Source organism: Hemitrygon akajei, unplaced genomic scaffold, assembly GCF_048418815.1.
Source record: "Hemitrygon akajei unplaced genomic scaffold, sHemAka1.3 Scf000033, whole genome shotgun sequence".
Taxonomy (NCBI): Eukaryota; Metazoa; Chordata; class Chondrichthyes; order Myliobatiformes; family Dasyatidae; genus Hemitrygon; species Hemitrygon akajei.
The window spans coordinates 1,924,740-1,947,444 of NW_027331919.1; the positions used below are offsets into that span (position 1 = coordinate 1,924,740).

Consider the following 22,705-nt stretch of genomic DNA (forward strand, 5'->3'; position numbering starts at 1 on the left):
CCTATAGGATCTCTCTTCCCCATCCCCCTTCCTCCTGTGGTATCTCTCTTCTCCATCCCCTTCCTCCTGTCGGATCACTTTCCCCATCCCCCTTCCTCCTGTGGGATCTCTCTTCCCCATCCCCCTTCCTCCTGTGGGATCTCTCTTCCCCATCCCCCTTCCTCCTGTGGGATATCTCTACCCTATCCCCTTCCTCGTGTGGAATCTCCTTTACCCATCCCCCTTCCTCCCAAGCGATCATTTTTCCCCATCCCCCTTCCCCCTATAGGATCTCTCTTCCCCATCCCCCTTCCTCATGTGGTATCTCTCTTCTCCATCCCCTTCCTCCTGTCGGATCACTTTCCCCATCCCCCTTCCTCCTGTGGGATCTCTCTTCCCCATCCCCCTGCCTTCTGTGTGATCTCTCTTCCCGATCCCATTCCTCCTGTCGGATAATTTTCCCATCCCCCTTACTGTGGGATCTCTCTTCCCCATTCCCATCCTCTTGTGGGATCTCTCATCCCCATCACTCTTCTTCCTGAGGGATCTCTCTTCCCCATCCCCTTCCTCCTCTGGGATCTCGATAACCCATCCCCTTCCTCCTGTGGAACTTCCCTTCCCCATCCCCCTTCCTCGTGTGGGATCTCTTTTACCCATCCCGCTTCCTCCTGTGGGATATCTCTACTCCATCCCCTTCCTCGTGTGGAATCTCCTTTACCCATCCCCCTTCCTCCCAAGCGATCATTTTTCCCCATCCCCCTTCCTCCTATAGGATCTCTCTTCCCCATCCCCCTTCCTCCTGTGGGATCTCTCTTCCCCATCCCCCTTCCTCCTGTGGGATCTCTCTTCCCCATCCCCCTTCCTCCTGTGGGATCTCTCTTCCCCATTCCCCTTCGTCCTGCAGGATCTCACTTCCCCATCCCCCTTCGACCTGTGGGAACTCTGTTCCCCATCCCGGTTCCTACTGTGGGATCTGTCTTCCCCATCCCACTTCCTTCTGTGGGCTTTCTCTTCCCCATCCGCCTTCCTCCGGTGGGATCTCTCCTTCCCATCCCCATTCCTCCCGTAGGATCACTCTTTCCTATCCCCCTTCCTCGAGTGGGATCTCTCTTCCCCATCCCCTTCCTCCTGTGGGATCTCTCTTCCCCGTGACCTTTCCTCCTGCAGGATCTCTCTTTCCTATCCCCCTTCCACCAGTGGGAACTCTCTTCCCAATCCCCCCATAACTGTAGTATCTCTTTTCCCCATCCCATTTCCTACTGCGGGATCACTTATCAACATCCAGCTTCCTCCTGTGGGATCTCTCTTCCCCATTCACCTTCCTCCTGAGGGATCTCTTTTCGCGATCTCCTTCCTCCTGTGGGATATCTCTTCCCCATTCCTTTCTTCCTGTGGGATCTCTCTTCCCCATCCGCTTCCCCATGTAGAATTATTTCCTGATCTCCTTCCTCCCCTTCGATCTCCCTTCCTGATTCAGCTTCCTACTGCGGGATTTCTCTACTATATCCACTTCCTCCTCTGGGATCTCTCTTCCCCATCCCTCTTCCTCCTGTGGGATCTCTCTTCCCCATCCCCTTCCTCCTGTGGGATCTCTCTTCCCCATCCCCCTTCCTCCTGTGGGATCTCTCTTCCCCATACCCCTTTCTCCTGTGGGATCTCTCTTCCCCATCCCCCTTCATCCTGTGTGATCTCTCTTCCCCATCCCCCTTTCTCCTTTGGGATCTCTCTTCCCAACCCCTTCCTCCTGTGGGATCTCTCTTCCCAACCCCTTCCTCCAGTGGGATCTCTCTTCCCAACCACTTCATCCTGTGGGATCTCTCTTCCGTATCCACTTTCTCCTGTGGGATCTCTCTTCCCAACCACTTCCTCCTGTGGGATCTCTCTTCCCAACCACTTCCTCCTGTGGGATCTCTCTTCCAGATCCCCCTTCCTCCTGTGGGATCTCTCTTCCCCATCCACCTTCCTCCTATGGGATCTCACTTCCCGAACCCTTTACTCCTGTGGTATCTCTCTTCTCCATCCCCTTCCTCCTGTCGGATCACTTTCCCCATCCCCCTTCCTCCTGTGGGATCTCTCTTCCCCATCCCCCTTCCTCCTGTGGGATCTCTCTTCCCCATCCCCCTGCCTTCTGTGTGATCTCTTCCCGATCCCTTTCCTCCTGTCGGATCACTTTCCCCATCCCCCTTACTGTGGGATCTGTCTTCCCCATTCCCATCCTCTTGTGGGATCTCTCATCCCCATCACTCTTCTTCCTGAGGGATCTCTCTTCCCCATCCCTTTCCTCCTCTGGGATCTCGATAACCCATCCCCTTCCTCCTGTGGAATCTCTCTTCCCCATTCCCCTTCCTCATGTGGAATCTCCTTTACCCATCCCCCTTCCTCCCAAGCGATCATTTTTCCCCATCCCCCTTCCTCCTATAGGATCTCTCTAACCCATCCCCCTTCCTCCTGTGGGATCTCTCTTCCCCATCCCCTTCATCCTGTGGGATCTCTCTTCCCCATCCCCCTTCCTCCTGTAGGATCTCTCTTCCCCATCCCCCTTCGACCTGTGGGAACTCTGTTCCCCATCCCACTTCCTCCTGTGGGATCTCGCTTCCCCATCCCCCTTCCTCCTGTGGGATCTCTCTTCCGCATATTCCTGCCTTCTGTGTGATCTCTCTTCCCGATCCCTTTCCACCTGTCGGATCACTTTCCCCATCACCCTTACTGTGGGAGCTCTCTTCCCATTCCCATCCTCTTGTGGGATCTCTCATCCCCATCACTCTTCTTCCTGAGGGATCTCTCTTCCCCATCCCCTTCCTCCTCTGGGATCTCGATAAACCATCCCCTTCCTCCTGTGGAATCTCCCTTCCCCATCCCCCTTCATCGTGTGGGATCTCCTTTACCCATCCCCCTTCCTCCTGTGGGATATCTCTACCCTATCCTCTTCCTCGTGTGGGATCTCCTTTACCCATCCCCCTTCCTCTTGTGGGATATCTCTACCCTATCCCTTTCCTCGTGTGGAATCTCTCTTCCCCATCCCCCTTCGTCCTGTAGGATCTCTCTTCCCCATCCCCCTTCGACCTGTGGGAACTCTGTTCCCCATCCCACTTCCTCCTGTGGGATCCCTCTTCCCCATCCCCCTTCCTCCTGTGGGATCTCTCTTCCCCGTCCCCCTTCCTCCTGTGGTATCTCTCTTCCCCATCCCCCTTCCTCCTTTGTGAACTCTCTTCCCCATCCCCCTTCCTCGTGTGGGATCTCATTTACCCATCCCCCTTCCTCCTGTGGGATATCTCTACCCTATCCCCTTCCTCGTGTGGAATCTCCTTTACCCATCCCGCTTCCTCCCAAGCGATCATTTTTCCCCATCCCCCTTCCTCCTATAGGATCACTCTTCCCCATCCCTCTTCCTCCTGTTGGATCTCCCTTCACCATCCGCCTTCCTCCTGTGGGATCTCTCCTTCCCATTCCCCTTTCTCCCATAGGATCTCTCTTTTCTATCCCCCTTCGACGTGTGGGAACTCTGTTCCCCATCCCACTTCCTCCTGTGGGATCTGTCTTCCCCATCCCACTTCCTTCTGTGGGATTTCTCTTCCCCATCCGCCTTCCTCCGATGGGAACTCTCCTTCCCATCCCCATTCCTCCCGTAGGATCACTCTTTCCTATCCCCCTTCCTCGAGTGGGATCTCTCTTCCCCATCCCCTTCCTCCTGTGGGATCTCTCTTCCCCGTGACCTTTCCTCCTGCAGGATCTCTCTTTCCTATCCCCCTTCCACCTGTGGGAACTCTCTTCCCAATCTCCCCATAACTGTAGTATCTCTTCTCCCCATCCCATTTCCTACTGCGGGATCACTTATCAACATCCAGCTTCCTCCTGTGGGATCTCTCTTCCCCATTCACCTTCCTCCTGAGGGATCTCTTTTCGCGATCTCCTTCCTCCTGTCGGATATCTCTTCCCCATTCCTTTCTTCCTGTGGGATCTCTCTTCCCCATCCGCTTCCCCATGTAGAATTCTTTCCCGATCTCCTTCCTCCCCTTCGATCTCCCTTCCTGATTCAGCTTCCTACTGCGGGATTTCTCTACTATATCCACTTCCTCCTCTGGGATCTCTCTTCCCCATCACTCTTCCTCCTGTGGGATCTCTCTTCCCCTTCCCCCTTTCTCCTGTGGGATCTCTCTTCCCCATCCCCCTTCATCCTGTGGGATCTCTCTTCCCCATCCCCCTTTCTCCTGTGGGATCTCTCTTCCCAACCCCTTCCTCCTGTGGGATCTCTCTTCCCAACCCCTTCCTCCAGTGGGATCTCTCTTCCCAACCACTTCATCCTGTGGGATCTCTCTTCCGTATACACTTCCTCCTGTGGGATCTCTCTTCCCAACCACTTCCTCCTGTGGGATCTCTCTTCCCAACCACTTCCTCCTGTGGGATCTCTCTTCCCAACTCCTTCCTCCTGTGTGATCTCTCTTCCAGATCCCCCTTCCTCCTGTGGGATCTCTCTTCCCCATCCACCTTCCTCCTATGGGATCTCACTTCCCGAACCCTTTACTCCTGTGGTATCTCTCTTCTCCATCCCCTTCCTCCTGTCGGATCTCCCTTCACCATCCCCCTTCCTCCTGTGGGATCACTTTCCCCAGCCCCCTTCCTCCTGTGCGATCTCTCTTCCCCATCTCCCTGCCTTCTGTGTGATCTCTCTTCCCGATCCCTTTCCTCCTGTCGGATCACTTTCCCCATCCCCCTTACTGTGGGATCTCTCTTCCCCATTCCCATTCTCTTATGGGATCTCTCATCCCCATCCCCTTCCTCCTCTGGGAGCTCGATAACCCATCCCCTTCATCCTGTGGAATCTCCCTTCCCCATCCCCCTTCATCGTGTGGGATCTCCTTTACCCATCCCCCTTCCTCCTGTGGAATCTCTCTTCCCCATCCCCCTTCCTCGTGTGGGATCTCCTTTACCCATCCCCCTTCCTCCTGTGGGATATCTCTTCCCCATCCCCCTTCCTCGTGTGGGATCTCCTTTACCCATCCCCCTTCCTCCTGTGGGATATCTCTTCCCCATCCCCCTTCCTCCTATGGGATCTCTCTTCCCCATCCCCTTCCTCCTGTGGGATCTCTCTTCCCCATCCGCCTTCCGCCTGTGGGATCTCTCTTCTCCAGCCCCCTTACTCCTGTGAGACAATGGACAATAGACAATAGGTGCAGAAGTAGACCATTCAGCCCTTCGAGCCTGCACCGCCATTTTGAGATCATGGCTGATCATCTACTATCAATACCCGGTTCCTGCATTGTCCCCATATCCCTTGATTCCCCTATCCATAAGATACCTATCTAGCTCCTTCTTGAAAGCATCCAGAGAATTGGCCTCCACTACCTTCCGAGGCAGTGCATTCCAGAACCCCACAACTCTCTGGGAGAAGTTTTTCCTTAACTCTGTCCTAAATGACCTACCCCTTATTCTCAAACCATGCCCTCTGGTTCTGGACTCTCCCAGCATCTGGAACATATTTCCTGCCTCTATCTTGTCCAATCCCTCAATAATCTTATATGTTTCAATCAGATCCCCTCTCAATCTCCTTAATTCCAGTGTGTACAAGCCCAGTCTCTCTAACCTCTCTGCGTAAGACAGTCCAGACATCCCAGGAATTAACCTCGTGAATCTACGCTGCACTTCATCTACAGCCAGGATGACCTTCCTTAACCCTGGAGACCAAATCTGTACACAATACTCCAGGTGTGGTCTCACCAGGGCTCTGTACAAATGCAAGAGGATTTCCTTCCCCTTGTACTCAATTCCCTTTGTAATAAAGGCCAACATTCCATTAGCCTTCTTCACTGCCTGCTGCACTTGCTCATTCACCTTCAGTGACTGATGAACAAGGACTCCTAGATCTCTCTGTATTTCTCCCTTACCTAACTCTACACCGTTCAGATAATAATCTGCCTTCCTGTTCTTACTCCCAATGTGGATAACCTCACACTTATTCACATTAAACGTCATCTGCCAAGTATCTGCCCACTCACCCAGCCTATCCAAGTCACCCTGAATTCTCCTAACATCCTCATCACATGTCACACTGCCACCCAGCTTAGTATCATCAGCAAATTTGCTGATGTTATTCTCAATGCCTTCATCTAAATCGTTGATGTGAATTGAAAACAGCTGTGCTCCCAATACCGGGCCCTGTGGCACCCCACTAGTCACCACCTGCCATTCCGAGAAACACCCATTCACCGCAACCCTTTACTTTCTATCTGCCAAACAGTTTTCTATCCATGTCAATGTCTTCCCCCCGATGCCCTGACCTTTGATTTTACCCACCAATCTCCTAAGTGGGGCCTTATCAAATGCCTTCTGAAAATCGAGGTACACTACATCCACTGGATCTCACCCGTCTAACTTCCTGGTTACATCCTCGAAAAACTCCAACAGATTAGTCAAGCATGATTTACCCTTGGTAAATCCATGCTGGCTCGGCCCAATCCTATCACTGTTATCTAGATATGCCACTATTCCATCCTGAATAGTGGACTCTAGCATCTTCCCCAACACCGATGTCAGGCTAACAGGTCGATAGTTCTCTGTTTTCTCCCTCCCTCCTTTCTTAAAAAATGGGATAACATTAGCCATTCTCCAATCCTCAGGAATTGATACTGAATATAAGGAACATTGGAAAATTATTACCAATGCATCCGCAATTTCCAGGGCCACCTCCTTTAGTACCCTAGGATGCAGACCATCTGGACCTGGGGATTTGTCAGCCTTCAGTCCCATCAGTCTACTCATCACCGTTTCCTTCCTAATGTCAATCTGTTTCATTTCCTCTGTTACCCTATGTCCTTGGCCCATCCATACATCTGGGAGATTGCTTGAGTCTTCCCTAGTGAAGACAGATCTAAAGTACTCATTAAATTCTTCTGCCATTTCTCTGTTTCCCATAACAATTTCACCCAATTCATTCTTCAAGGGCCCAACATTGTTCTTAACTATCTTCTTTCTCTTCACATACCTAAAAAAGCTTTTGCTATCTTCCTTTATATTCCTGGCTAGCTTGCGTTCGTACCTCATTTTTTCTCCCCGTATTGCCTTTTTAGTTAAGTTCTGTTGTTCCTTAAAAACTTCCCAATCATCTGTCCTCCCACTCACCTTAGCTCTGCCATATTTCCTTTTTTTTAATGCTATGCAATCTCTGACTTCCTTTGTCAACCACTGTGACCCCTTTCCCCCCTTTGAATCCTTCCTTCTCTGGGGATGAACTGATTTTGCACCTTGTGCATTATTCCCAAGAATACCTGCCATTGCTGTCCCACTGTCTTTTCTGCTAGGCTATCCGTCCAGTCAACTTTGGCCAGCTCCTCCCTCATGGCTCCATAGTTTCCCCTGTTCATCTGCAACACTGACACCTCCGAGCTGCCCTTATCCTTCTCAAACTGTAGATAAAAGCATACCATGTTATGGTCACTACCTCCTAATGGGATCTCATTTCCCCATCCACAATCCTCTTGTGGGATTTCTCTTCCCCATCCATCTTCCTCCGGTGGGATCTCACTTTCCCATTCTTGTTCCTCTTGTGGGATCTCTTCCACATCCCCCTTCCTCCTGTGGGATCTCTCTTTCCCATCCCCCTTCGTCCTGTGGGATCTCTCTTTCCCATCCCCGTACCTGCAGTGGGATCTCTCTTCCCCATCTCCCTTCCGCCTGTGGGATCTCTCTTCCACATCCCCCTTCTTCCTGTGGGATCTCTCTTTCCCATCCCCCTTCGTCCTGTGGGATCTCTCTTTCCCATCCCCGTACCTGCAGTGGGATCTCTCTTCCCCATCCATTTTCCTCCTGTGGGATCTCTCTTTCCCATCGCCCTTCCACCTGTTGCACAATAGACAATAGCCAACAGGTGCAGAGGTAGACCATTTGGCCCTTCGAGCCTGCACCGCCATTTTGAGATCATGGCTGATCATCTACTATCAATACCCCTTTCCTGCATTGTCCCCATATCCCTTGATTCCCCTATCCATAAGATACCTATCTAGCTCCTTCTTGAAAGCATCCAGAGAATTGGCCTCCACTACCTTCCGAGGCAGTGCATTCCAGACCCCCACAACTCTCTGGGAGAAGATTTTCCTTAACTCTGTCTTAAATGACCAACCCCTTATTCTCAAACCATGCCCTCTGGTACTGGACTCTCCCAGCATCTGGAACATATTTACTGCTTCTATCTTGTCCAATCCCTTAATAATCTTATATGTTTCAATCAGATCCCCTCTCAATCTCCTTAATTCCAGTGTGTACAAGCCGAGTCTCTCTAACCTCTCTGCATAAGACAGTCCAGACATCCCAGGAATTAACCTCGTGAATCTACGCTGCACTTCCTCTTAACCCTGGAGACCAAAACTGTACACAATACTCCAGGTGTGGTCTCATCAGGGCTCTGTACAAATGCAAGAGGATTTCCTTCCTCTTATACTCAATTCCCTTTGTAATGAAGGCCAACATTCCATTAGCCTTCTTCACTGCCTGCTGCACTTGCTCATTCACCTTCAGTGACTGATGAACAAGGACTCCTAGATCTCTTTGTATTTCTCCCTTACCTAACTCTACACCGTTCAGATAATCATCTGCCTTCCTGTTCTTACTCCAAAAGTGGATAACCTCACACTTATTCACATTAAACGTCATCTGCCAAGTATCTGCCTACTCACCCAGCCTATCCAAGTCACCCTGAATTCTCCTAACATCCTCATCACATGTCACACTGCCACCCAGCTTAGTATCATCAGCAAATCTGCTGATGTTATTCTCAATGCCTTCATCTAAATCATTGATGTAAATTGTAAACAGCTGTGGTCCCAATACCGAACCCTGTGGCACCTCACTAGTCACCACCTGCCATTCTGAGAAACACTCATTCACCGTTACCCTTTGCTTTCTATCTGCCAACCAGTTTTCTATCCATGTCAATGTCTTCCCCCCGATGCCCTGAGCTTTGATTTTACCCACCAATCTCCTATGTGGGACCTTATCAAATGCCTTTTGAAAATCGAGGTACACTACATCCACTGGATCTCACCCGTCTAACTTCCTGGTTACATCCTCGAAAAACTCCAACAGATTAGTCAAGCATGATTTACCCTTGGTAAATCCATGCTGGCTCGGCCCAATCCTATCACTGCTATCTAGATATGCCACTATTTCATCGTTAATAATGGACTCTAGCATCTTCCCCACCACCGATGTCAGGCTGACAGGTCGATAGTTCTCTGTTTTCTCCCTCCCTCCTTTCTTAAAGAGTGGGATAACATTAGCCATTCTCCAATCCTCAGGAACTGATCCTGAATCTAAGGAACATTGGAAAATGATTACCAATGCATCCGCAATTTCCAGGGCCACCTCCTTTAGTACCCTAGGATGCAGACCATCCGGAACTGGGGATTTGTCAGACTTCAGTCCCATCAGTCTACTCATCACCGTTTCCTTCCTAATGTCAATCTGTTTCATTTCCACTGTTACCCTATGTCCTTGGCCCATCCATACATCTGGGAGATTGCTTGTGCCTTCCTTAGAGAAAACAGATCTAAAGTACTCATTAAATTCTTCTGCCATTTCTCTGTTTCCCATAACAATTTCACCCAATTCATTCTTCAAGGGCCCAACATTGTTCTTAACTATCTTCTTTCTCTTCACATACCTAAAAAAGCTTTTGCTATCTTCCTTTATTTTCCTGGCTAGCTTGAGTTCGTACCTCATTTTTTCTCCCCGTATTGCCTTTTTAGTTAAGTTCGTTGTTCCTTAAAAACTTCCCAATCATCTGTCCTCCCACTCACCTTAGCTCTGTCATACTTCCTTTTTTTTAATGCTATGCAATCTCTGACTTCCTTTGTCAACCACTGTGGCCCCTTTCCCGCCTTGAATCCTTCCTTCTCTGGGGATGAACTGATTTTGCAAATTGTGTATTATTCCCAAGAATACCTGCCATTGCTGTTCCACTGTCTTTTCTGCTAGGCTATCCGTCCAGTCAACTTTGAGCAGCTCCTCCCTCATGGCTCCATAGTTTCCCCTGTTCAACTGCAACACTGACACCTCCGAGCTGCCCTTATCCTTCTCAAACTGCAGATAAAAGCACATCATGTTATGGTCAATACCTCCTAATGGCTCCTTTACTTCAAGATCGCTTATCAAATCCTGTTCATTACACAAGACTAAATCCAGAATAGCCTTGTCCCTGGTCGGCTCTCGTACAAGCTGTTCCAAGAATGCATCCCGTAGGCACTCTACAAACTCCCTATCCTGGGGTCCAGCACCAACCTGACTCTCTCAGTTCACCTGCATGTTGAAATTCCCTATCACCCTTCCTCCTGTGGGATTTCTCTTCCCCATCCCCGTCCTCCTGTGGGATCTCTCTTCCCCAGCCCCCTTCCTCCTGTGTGATCTCTATTCCACATCCCCCATCCTCCTGTGGGATCTCTCTCCCCAGCCCCCTTCCTCCTGTGTGATCTCTATTCCACATCCCCCATCCTCCTGTGGGATCTCTCTTCCCCATCACGCTTCCTCCTGTGGGATCTCGCTTCCCCATCCCTCTTCCTCCTGTGGGATCTCTCTTGCCCATCCACCTTCCTCCTGTTGGATCTCTCTTCCCCACCCCTTCCTCCTGTGGGATCTCTCTACCCCATCCCCCTTTCTGCTGTGGGATCTCTCCTCCCAACCACTTCCTCCTGTGGGATCTCTCTACCCCAGCCCCCTTCTTCCTTTGGGATCTCCCTTCCCCATCTGCATTGCTCCTATAGGAACTCTAGTTCCCAGTCCCCTTCCTCCCGTAGGATCACTTTTCCCCATCCCCCTTCCTCCTGTGGGAACTCTTTTCCCCATCCCCCTTCCTCCTGTGGGATCTGTCTTCCCCATCCCCCTTCCTCCTGTGGGATCTCTTTTCCCCATCACCCTTCCTCCTGTGGGATCTCTCTTCCCCATCACCTTTCCTCCTGTGAGATCTCGCTTCCCTATCCCCCTTCCTCCAGTGGGATCTCTCTTTCCCATTCTCCTTCCTCTTGTGGTAACTGTCTTCCCCATCTCCCTTCCTTCTGTGGGAATTCTCTTCCGGATCACCTTCCTCCTGTGGGATCTATCTTCCCCATCCCCCTTCCTCCTGTGGGATCTCTCTTCCCCATCCCCCTTCCTCCTGTGGGATCTCTTTTCCCCACCCCCCTCCCGCCTGTGGGATCTCTTTTTTCCCACCTATTTCCTCCTGTGGGAACTTTCTTCCACATCCCCCTTCCTCCTGTGGGATCTCTCTTCCCCAGCCCCCTTCCGCCTGCGGGATCTCACTTCCGCATCCCCCTTCCTTCTGTGGGATCTCTCTTCCCCATCGCCTTCCAACTATGAGACTTCTTCCCCATCCCCCTTCCTCCTGTAGGATGTTTCTTCCCCATTCCCCTTCCTTCTGTGTGATCTCTCTTCCCCATCCCCCTTCCTCCTGTGGGATCTCTTCCCCATCCCCTTCCTCCTGTGGGATCTCTTTTCCCCACCCCCCTTCCTCCGGTGGGATCTCTTTTCCCCACCCCACTTCCTCCTGTGGGAACTCTCTTCCCCATCCCCCTCCTCCTGTGGGATCTCTTTTCCCCACCCCCTTCCTCCTGTGGGATCTCTCTTCCTGATCCCCTTCCTCCTGTAGATCTCTTTTCCTAATCTCCTTTCTCCTGTGGGATCTATTTTCCTAATTCAGCTCCTACTGCGGGATCTCTCTTCCCCATCCCCCTTCCTCCTGAGGGATTTCTCTTCCCCATCCCCCTACAACTGTGGTATCTCTTTTCCACATCACAATTCCTCCTGCGTGATCTCTTTTTCCCATCCCCTTCATCCTGTGAGATCTCTCTTTCCCATCACCCTTCCTCCTGAGGGATCTCTCTTCCCATCTTGCTCCTGTGGGATCTCTCATCGCCTTCCCCTTCTCCTGTGGGATCTCTCTTGCTGATTCCGTTTCCGACTGTGTGATCTCTCTTCCCAATCTCTTTCACCCTGTGGGATCTCTTCCCCATCCTCCTTCCTCCTGTGGGATCTCTCCTTCCCATTCCCTTTCGTCCAATAGGTTCTCTCTTTCCTAACCCCTTCCACCTGTGGGAACTCTCTTCCCCATCCCCCCAACTCCGGTGGGATCTCTTTTCCCCATCCACTTCCTCCTCTGGGATCTCTCTTTCCCATCCTCTTCCTCCTGTGGGATCTCTGTTGCCCAGACCGCTTCCTCCAGTGGGATCTCTATTCCCTATCCCTCTTCTTCCTGTGGAATATATCTTTCCCATCCTCTTCCTACTGTGAGTTATCTCTTCCCCATCCCTTTCTTCCTGTGGGTTCTCTCTTCCCCATCCCATTCCCCCTGTAGATCTCTTCTCCCGATCTCCTTCGTCCCGTTGGATCTCTCTTCCCCATCCCCTTTCCACATGTGGGATCACTCTTCCCCATCCCCCTTCCTCCTGCGGGAACTCTCTTCCACATCCGCCTTCCTCCTGCGGGAACTCTCTTCCACATCCCCCTTCCTCCTGCGGGAACTCTCTTCCACATCCCCCTTCCACCTGTGGGAACTCTCTTCCACATCCCCCCAACTCCTGTGGGATCTCTTTTCCCCATCCCACTTCTCCCTGCGGCATCTCCTTCCCTCATCCCTTCCTTCCTTTGAGATCACTTTTCCCCATCCCCCTTCCTCCTGTGGGAACTCTTTTCCCCATCCCCCTTCCTCCTGTGGGATCTCTTTTCCCCATCACCCTTCCTCCTGTGGGATCTCTCTTCCCCATCACCCTTCCTCCTGTGAGATCTCGCTTCCCTATCCCCCTTCCTCCTGTGGGATCTCTCTTCCCCAGCCCCCTTCCTCCTGTGGGATCTCTCTTCCCCATCCCTCTTCCTCCTGTGACATCTCGCTTCCCTATCCCCCTTCCTCCTGTGAGATCTCGCTTCCCCAGCCCCCTTCCTCCAGTGGGATCTCTCTTTCCCATTCTCCTTCCTCTTGTGGGAACTGTCTTCCCCATCTCCCTTCCTTCTGTGGGAATTCTCTTCCAGATCACCTTCCTCCTGTGGGATCTATCTTCCCCATCCCCCTTCCTCCTGTGGGATCTCTCTTCCACATCCCCCTTCCTCCTGTGGGATCTCTCTTCCCTATCCCCCTTCCTCCTGTGGGATCTCTCTTCCCCATCACCCTTCCTCCTGTGGGATCTCTCTTCCCCAGCCCTCTTCCTCCTGTGGGATCTCTCTTCCACATCCCTTTCTCCTGTGGGATCTCTTTTCAACCATCCCCCTTCCTCCTGTGGGATCCCTTTTCCCCACCCCCCTCCCGCCTGTGGGATCTCTTTTTTCCCATCTATTTCCTCCTGTGGGAACTTTCTTCCACATCCCCCTTCCTCCTGTGGGATCTCTCTTCCCCAGCCCCCTTCCGCCTGCGGGATCTCATTTCCGCATCCCCCTTCCTTCTGTGGGATCTCTCTTCCCCATCGCCTTCCAACTATGGGACTTCTTCCCCATCCCCCTTCCTCCTGTAGGATGTTTCTTCCCCATTCCCCTTCCTTCTGTGTGATCTCTTTTCCCCACCCCCCTTCCTCCTGTGGGATCTCTTTTCCCCACCCCACTTCCTCCTGTGGGAACACTCTTCCCCATCCCCCTCCTCCTGTGGGATCTCTTTTCCCCATCCATTTCCTACTGTGGGATCTCCTCTTCCACATCCCCCATCCTCCTGTGGGATCTCTCTTCCCCATCCCCGTCCTCCTGTTGCATCGCTCTTCCCCATCTCCTTCCTCCTACGGGACCTCTTTCCCATCCGCTTCTTCCTGTGGGATCTCCCTTACCCATCCACCTTCCTCCTGTGTGATATCTCTTCCCCATCCCTTTCTTCCTGTGGAATCTCTCCTCTCGATCCCCTTCCTCCTGTAGATCTCTTTTCCCAATCTCCTTTCTCCTGTGGGATCTATTTTCCTGATTCAGCTTCCTACTGCGGGATCTCTCTTCCCCATCCACTTCCTCCTCTGGGATCTCTCTTCCACTTTCCTCTTCCTCCTGTGGGATATCTCTTTCCCATCCTCTTCCTCCTGTGGGATCTCTCATCCCCATCCCCCTTCCTCCTGTGGGATCTCTCATCCTCATCCCCCTTTCTCCTGTGGGACCTCTCTTCCCCATCCCCCATCCTCCTGTGGGATGTCTATTCCCCATCCCTCTTCCTCCTGTGGGATCTCTCCTTCCCCATCCCACTTCCTCCTGTGGGAACTCTTTCCCCCATCCCTTTCCTCTTGCGTCTTTCCCTCTGTTCCCTCAGGTGGGGTCTCTTCCTCCATCTCCCATCGACATTTCCTGACTCACAAATCTTCCTCACTGTGGGGCTATATCACCTTCATCCCTGCCCCTTCTGACACTCTGTGGTCAGTAACACTTTTCTAGCCAACGGAGAACGAGACAGAATATGTGGAGTTCACAGGGTCACAGCAACAGACTAAATGACTGACATTGGGTGAATACCCTGGAGCTGGGCAGTGAGGGACATTGACAGTGATGGGAACTCCGATCAGTGCTTTACGGAAGGGTTTAATGTTTCCTGAAATATCCGCGTGAGAGAATTACCTTCAGACCCACGGTTTGTATCACTTTGTTCATCAATTTGTCTGTTTGTGTTTAGACTCGTGGAGAATGACCTGGGAGATTCAGGAGTGAAACTGGTGTCTGTGGCTCTGAGGAACCCGGAGTGTAAAATACAGAAACTGTGGTAAGTACCAGACTGTGGGAGATTGTGTTTACAGTCACTGGGTGTCTGACACTGAACATTAATGTGATCAGTAATAGTGTTACTGATAAACACTGGGGATCTGTACCCTCTCCTGTCTCTCTGTGTCCTTCACCCTCACTCTCTCTCTCATCTCCAGGCTGATGGAGGTCGGTCTCACAGATTCTGGGGCCGAGGATTTCGCCTCTGCTCTCAGTACAAACCGATCACTGACGGAGCTGGACCTGAATGGTAATGAACTGGGAGATTCAGGAGTGAAACTGGTGTTGTCGGCTCTGAGGAACCCGGAGTGTAAAATACAGAAACTGGGGTAAGTACAAGACTGTGGGAGATTGTGTTTACAGTCACTGGGTGTCTGACACTGAACATTAATGTGATCAGTAATTGTGTTACTGATAAACACTGGGGATTTGTACCGTCTCCTGTCTCTCTCTGTCCTTCACCCTCACTCTCTCTCATCTCCAGGCTGGAGACTGTCGGTCTCACAGATTCTGGTGCCGAGGATCTCGCCTCCGTTCTCAGTACAAACCCATCACTGACGGATCTGGACCTGAGAAATAACGAACTGGGAGATTCAGGAGTGAAACTGGTGTCTGCGGCTCTGGGGAACCCGGAGTGTAAAATACAGAAACTGGGGTAAGTACAAGACTGTGGGAGATTGTGTTTACAGTCACTGGGTGTCTGACACTGAACATTAATGTGATCAGTAATTGTGTTACTGATAAACACTGGGGATTTGTACCGTCTCCTGTCTCTCTGTGTCCTTCACCCTCACTCTCTCTCATCTCCAGGCTGTGGAGAGTCGGTCTCACAGATTCTGGTGCCGAGGATTTCGTCTCCGCTCTCATTACAAACCCATCCCTGACGGAGCTGGACCTGGAATTAAACTCTCTGACAGACCGATCTGTCCCCGCTCTCCGCCGCCTCATACTGACCCTCCCGAGTCTGGAGCGGATTGTGTGAGTGTTTGTGTTAATGTTCAATGTGATAAAATGTCAGCGGATCCGCGGGTTTTCTGGTGATATTTGTCTGTGAGTGTTGTTGAAACATTAACCCCGGTCCCCTGTTACTGACACTGTTGTGTAATCTGTTTATTTCATCTTCATTCTCCCATCTGTTTCAGGCTGCGGGAGAATCTGTTCAGTGAGACCGGGGAGGAGGAACTGGGATCTCTGCAGGAAGTCAGACCCGGACTGAGTGTGATCCTGAACATCTGAATGTGTGAACATCCCCGCCCGCGGGATGGAGCCGATTCCCTTCCCTCCCCTTTAACTACCCCTCCCCTTTAACTCCCCATTCCCCTATAACTACCCCTCCTCTTTAACTGCCCCTCCTCTTTAACTCCCCCCTCCCCTTTAACTACCCCTCCCCTTTAACTCCCCATTCCCCTATAACTGCCCCTCCCCTTTAACTACCCCTCCCCTTTAACTCCCCATTCCCCTATAACTACCCCTCCTCTTTAACTGCCCCTCCCCTTTAACTCCCCCCTCCCCTTTAACCTCGCGCCGGGGCTGATTCCCAACGGTTTTAACGGAACTGGCTCCGGTCTCGAGCTCGGTGATATCGGAAGCGCTCCCGCGGTGACGCATTTCCGCCCGTTGTCCGGCGGCGCCACTTCCGCCGGATGTGCGGGATCGAGACTCTCCCGCGTGACACCCCGGGGAATTACCCGGACAGGAGGAGCCCGGGGGGGGGCGGGGCTCAGTCTGGGACACCGGTGTCCCGGGGAGGGGGCCGGGGCTCAGTCTGGGACACCGGTGTCCCGGGGGGGGGGGGGCCGGGGCTCAGTCTGGGACACCGGTGTCCCGGGGGTGGGGGGGGCCGGGGCTCAGTCTGGGACACCGGTGTCCCGGGGGGGGGCGGGGCTCAGTCTGGGACACCGGTGTCCCGGGGAGGGGGCCGGGGCTCAGTCTGGGACACCGGTGTCCCGGGGGTGGGGGGGCCGGGGCTCAGTCTGGGACACCGGTGTCCCGGGGGGGGGGGGGCCGGGGCTCAGTCTGGGACACCGGTGTCCCGGGGGGGGCGGGGCTCAGTCTGGGACACCGGTGTCCCGGGGAGGGGGCCGGGGCTCAGTCTGGGACACCGGTGTCCCGGGGGGGGGCCGGGGCTCAGTCTGGGACACCGGTGTCCCGGGGGGGGCCGGGGCTCAGTCTGGGACACCGGTGTCCCGGAGGGGGGGCGGGGCTCAGTCTGGGACACCGGTGTCCCGGGGGGGCCGGGGCTCAGTCTGGGACACCGGTGTCCCGGGGGGGGGCCGGGGCTCAGTCTGGGACACCGGTGTCCCGGGGGGGGGCGGGGCTCAGTCTGGGACACCGGTGTCCCGGGGAGGGGGCCGGGGCTCAGTCTGGGACACCGGTGTCCCGGGGGGGGCGGGGCTCAGTCTGGGACACCGGTGTCCCGGGGGGGCGGGGCTCAGTCTGGGACACCGGTGTCCCGGGGGGGCCGGGGCTCAGTCTGGGACACCGGTGTCCCGGGGGGAGGGGGGGCGGGGCTCAGTCTGGGACACCGGTGTCCCGGGGGGGGGGGAGGGGGCGGGGCTCAGTCTGGGACACCGGTGTCCCGGGAGAGAATCCTTTTGCTCCCGTTGCCGAGGACGGTGCATTTGGCTGTCTGGCCGATACAATGGTGTTAAATTGACAAATCCCCCGGCAATGGCCTCGGATCCGCAGCGATCCCGGACACGGCCCTGAAGTGTGATTGGATGCAGAGTGACGGTGATACACGGGACTGATTAATCTACCGCTCACCCGTTGTTACCGGTCAGTTAATTGTGAGTGAGTCGGGAACAGTGTGGCGACCCACTTTCTGCGCAGGCGCATGGACTCACAAATAGCCAGCGCGGTGAGCACCTCTGACGCCATTTCCGCTCGGAGAGGGCGGGCGCTCGGGATTAAATGCGCAGGCGCATCGGCTCACAAATACCCAGGGATTAAATACCAGCGCCGCGAAGTTTGAATAAACTAGTCTGGAACAGACTCACCGACTGCGTGTCGTTGTCTCTAACTCTGTACATAGTACATCGCTACAACAGTGTATTTATTCCCGCAAGTCAGCAGCTCACATACTGTTTAATTATCATTTATCATGATGAACTCAATAAACCGCTGTAACTTCCTGCCTTGGTGTCGGACTTGAGTTTGTTTGAGGTTTCCGCTGCCCCCCGCACCCTGTGCCCTGTAACAGTGGGTCGGAGCTCCTCACACTGACACAGTCGCGTCTCAGCTCCAGGCTGAGGGAGGTCGGACTGGCAGAGTCTGGGTGCCCAGGATCTCGTCACAAGTTAACCCCCTTCCTGGCTAACCGTCCCCCTCCTGTACCCCGCAGACAGTTAATATCGGCTCGAATATCAGACGTGAGTCACTGAGGTCCCGAGTACGAGACGGATGGAGGATGGAATACCGGCGTGAAACACAGAGTGAAGCTCCCTCCACACCGTCCCATCACACACTCCCGGGGTCAGACACTGAGTGAATCCCCCTCCACACCGTCCCATCACACACTCCCGGGATCAGACACAGAGTGAAACTCCCTCCACACCGTCCCATCACACATTCCCGGGGTCAGACACAGAGTGAAGCTCCCTCCTCACCGACCCATCACACACTCCCGGGGTCAGACACAGAGTGAATCTCCCTCCACATCGTCCCGTCACACATTCCCGGGGTCAGACACAGAGTGAAGCTCTCTCCACACCGTCCCATCACACACTCCCGGGGTCAGACACAGAACGAATCTCCCTCCACACCGTCCCATCACACACTCCCGGGGTCAGACACAGAGTGAAGCTCCCTCCACACCGTCCCATCACACACTCCCGGGCTCAGACACAGCGAATCTCCCTCCTCACCGTCCCATCACACACTCCCGGGGTCAGACACAGAGTGAAGCAACCTCCACACCATCCCATCACACACTCCCGGGATCAGACACAGAGTGAAACTCCCTCCACACCGTCCCATCACACATTCCCGGGGTCAGACACAGAGTGAAGCTCCCTCCTCACCGACCCATCACACACTCCCGGGGTCAGACACAGAGTGAAGCTCCCTCCTCACCGACCCATCACACACTCCCGGGGTCAGACACAGAGTGAAGTTCCCTCCTCACCGACCCATCACACACTCCCGGGCTCAGACACAGAGTGAATCTTCCTCCGCACCGTCCCATCACACACTCCCGGGCTCAGACAGAGTGAATCTTCCTCCGCACCGTCCCATCACACACTCCCGGAGCCAGACACAGAGTGAATCTTCCTCCGCACCGTCCCATCACACACTCCCGGAGCCAGACACAGAGTGAATCTTCCTCCGCACCGTCCCATCACACACTCCCAGGGTCAGACACAGAGAGAATCTCCCTCCTCACCGTCCCATCACACACTCCCGGGGCCAGACACAGAGTGAATCTCCCTCCACACTGTCCCATCACACACTTACGGGGTCAGACACAGAGCGAATCTCCCTCCACACACTCCCGGGGTCAGACACAGAGTGAATCTCCCTCCACACCGTCCCATCACACACTCCCGGGGTCAGACACAGAGTGAATCTCCCTCCACACCGTCCCATCACACACTCCCGGGGTCAGACACAGAGTGAATCTCCCTCCACATCGTCCCATCACACACTCCCGGGGTCAGACACAGAGTGAAGCTCTCTCCACACCGTCCCATCACACACTCCCGGGCTCAGACACAGCGAATCTCCCTACTCACCGTCCCATCACACACTCCCGGGGTCAGATACAGAGTGAAGCTCCCTCCACACCATCCCATCACACACTCCCGGGATCAGACACAGAGTGAAACTCCCTCCACACCGTCCCATCACACATTCCCGGGGTCAGACACAGAGTGAAGCTCCCTCCTCACCGACCCATCACACAGTCCCGGGGTCAGACACAGAGTGAAGTTCCCTCCTCACCGACCCATCACACACTCCCGGGCTCAGACACAGAGTGAATCTTCCTCCGCACCGTCCCATCACACACTCCCGGGCACAGACACAGAGTGAATCTTCCTCCGCACCGTCCCATCACACACTCCCGGGGTCAGACACAGAGAGAATCTCCCTCCTCTCCGTCCCATCACACACTCCCGGGGCCAGACACAGAGTGAATCTCCCTCCACACCGTCCCATCACACACTTACGGGGTCAGACACAGAGCGAATCTCCCTCCACACCGTCCCATCACACACTCCCGGGGTCAGACACAGAGTGAATCTCCCTCCGCACCGTCCCATAACACACTCCCGGCGTCAGACACAGAGCGAATCTCCCTCCACACCGTCCCATCACACACTCCCGGGGTCAGACACAGAGTGAATCTCCCTCCACACCGTCCCATCACACACTCCAGGGGTCAGACACAGAGTGAATCTCCCTCCACACCGTCCCATCACACACTCCCGGGGTCACACATAGAGTGAATCTCCCTCCGCACCGTCCCATCACACACTCCCGGCGTCAGACACAGAGCGAATCTCCCTCCACACCGTCCCATCACACACTCCCGGGGTCAGACACAGAGTGAATCTCCCTCCACACCGTCCCATCACACACTCCAGGGGTCAGACACAGAGTGAATCTCCCTCCACAGCGTCCCATCACACACTCCCGGGGTCACACATAGAGTGAATCTCCCTCCACACCGCCCCATCAAACACTCCTGGGGTCAGATACAGAGTGAATCTCCCTCCACACCGTCCCATCACACACTCCCGGGGTCAGACACAGAGTGAATCCCCGTCCACACCGTCCCATCACACATCCCGGGGTCAGACACAGAATGAATCTCCCTCCGCACTCTCCCATCACACACTCCCGGGGTCAGACACAGAGTGAATCTCCCTCCACACGATCCGATCACACACACTCCCGGGGTCAGACACAGAATGAATCTCCCTCCATAACGCCCCATCAAACACTCCCGGGGTCAGAAACAGAGTGAAACTCCCTCCACACCGTCCCATCACACATTCCCGGGGTCAGACACAGAGTGAAGCTCCCTCCTCACCGACCCATCACACATTCCCGGGGTCAGACACAGAGTGAAGCTCCCTCCTCAACGACCCATCACACACTCCCGGGCTCAGACACAGAGTGAATCTTCCTCCGCACCGTCCCATCACACACTCCCGGAGCCAGACACAGAGTGAATCTTCCTCCGCACCGTCCCATCACACACTCCCGGAGCCAGACACAGAGTGAATCTTCCTCCGCACCGTCCCATCACACACTCCCGGGGTCAGACACAGAGAGAATCTCCCTCCTCACCGTCCCATCACACACTCCCGGGGCCAGACACAGAGTGAATCTCCCTCCACTCTGTCCCATCACACACTTACGGGGTCAGACACAGAGCAAATCTCCCTCCACACCGTCCCATCACACACTCCCGGGGTCAGACACAGAGTGAATCTCCCTCCACACCGTCCCATTACACACTCCCGGTGTCAGACACAGAATGAATCTCCCTCCACACCGTCCCATCACACACTCCAGGGGTCAGACACAGAGTGAATCTCCCTCCACACCGTCCCATCACACACTCCCGGGGTCACACATAGAGAGAATCTCCCTCCACACCATCCCATCACACACTCCCGGGATCAGACACAGAGTGAATCTCCCTCCGCACCGTCCCATCACACTCTCCCGGGGTCAGACACAGAGTGAAGCTCCCTCCTCACCGACCCATCACTCTCTCCCGGGGTCAGACACCTAGTGAAGCTCCCTCCACACGATCCGATCACACACACTCCCGGGGTCAGACACAGAATGAATCTCCCTCCATACCGCCCCATCAAACACTCCCGGGGTCAGAAACAGAGTGAAACTCCCTCCACACCGTCCCATCACACATTCCCGGGGTCAGACACAGAGTGAAGCTCCCTCCTCACCGACCCATCACACATTCCCGGGGTCAGACACAGAGTGAAGCTCCCTCCTCACCGACCCATCACACACTCCCGGGCTCAGACACAGAGTGAATCTTCCTCCGCACCGTCCCATCACACACTCCCGGAGCCAGACACAGAGTGAATCTTCCTCCGCACCGTCCCATCACACACTCCCGGAGCCAGACACAGAGTGAATCTTCCTCCGCACCGTCCCATCACACACTCCCGGGGTCAGACACAGAGAGAATCTCCCTCCTCACCGTCCCATCACACACTCCCGGGGCCAGACACAGAGTGAATCTCCCTCCACACTGTCCCATCACACACTTACGGGGTCAGACACAGAGCAAATCTCCCTCCACACCGTCCCATCACACACTCCCGGGGTCAGACACAGAGTGAATCTCCCTCCACACCGTCCCATTACACACTCCCGGTGTCAGACACAGAATGAATCTCCCTCCACACCGTCCCATCACACACTCCAGGGGTCAGACACAGAGTGAATCTCCCTCCACACCGTCCCATCACACACTCCCGGGGTCACACATAGAGTGAATCTCCCTCCACACCGCCCCATCAAACACTCCTGGGGTCAGATACAGAGTGAATCTCCCTCCACACCATCCCATCACACACTCCCGGGATCAGACACAGAGTGAATCTCCCTCCGCACCGTCCCATCACACTCTCCCGGGGTCAGACACAGAGTGAAGCTCCCTCCTCACCGACCCATCACTCTCTCCTGGGGTCAGACACAGAGTGAAGCTCCGTCCTCACCGACCCATCACACACTCACGGGCTCAGACACAGAGCGAATCTTCCTCCGCACCGTCCCACCACACACTCACGGAGCCAGACACAGAGTGAATCTTCCTCCACACCGTCCCATCACACACTCCCGGAGCCAGACACAGAGTGAATCTTCCTCCGCACCGTCCCATCACACACTCCCGGGGTCAGACACAGAGAGAATCTCCCTCCTCACCGTCCCATCACAGACTCCCGTGGCCAGACACAGAGTGAATCTCCCTCCACACCGTCCCATCACACACTTACGGGGTCAGACACAGAGCAAATCTCCCTCCACACCGTCCCATCACACACTCCCGGGG

The 22,705-nt window shown here is 54.3% G+C and overlaps 2 protein-coding genes across 5 annotated transcripts in view; one reads left to right on the forward strand and one right to left on the reverse strand.

Annotated features, from left to right (window-relative positions):
- LOC140719941 (NACHT, LRR and PYD domains-containing protein 3-like) overlaps window positions 1-16,382 on the forward strand; it is a 52,502-nt gene extending 36,120 nt beyond the window's left edge. For all 4 annotated transcript variants that reach the window (XM_073034857.1, XM_073034859.1, XM_073034855.1 and 1 more), the window contains exons 8-12: window positions 14,585-14,671; window positions 14,829-14,999; window positions 15,155-15,325; window positions 15,481-15,648; window positions 15,813-16,382. In XM_073034857.1, the coding sequence (XP_072890958.1) occupies window positions 14,585-14,671; window positions 14,829-14,999; window positions 15,155-15,325; window positions 15,481-15,648; window positions 15,813-15,906 (691 nt within the window). In that variant the 3' untranslated portion in view covers window positions 15,907-16,382. The remainder of the gene's footprint in view (window positions 1-14,584; window positions 14,672-14,828; window positions 15,000-15,154; window positions 15,326-15,480; window positions 15,649-15,812) is intronic.
- The window catches only part of LOC140719867 (uncharacterized), a 331,537-nt gene that overhangs the window by 232,071 nt on the left and 76,761 nt on the right, over window positions 1-22,705 (reverse strand). The window lies entirely within an intron of this gene.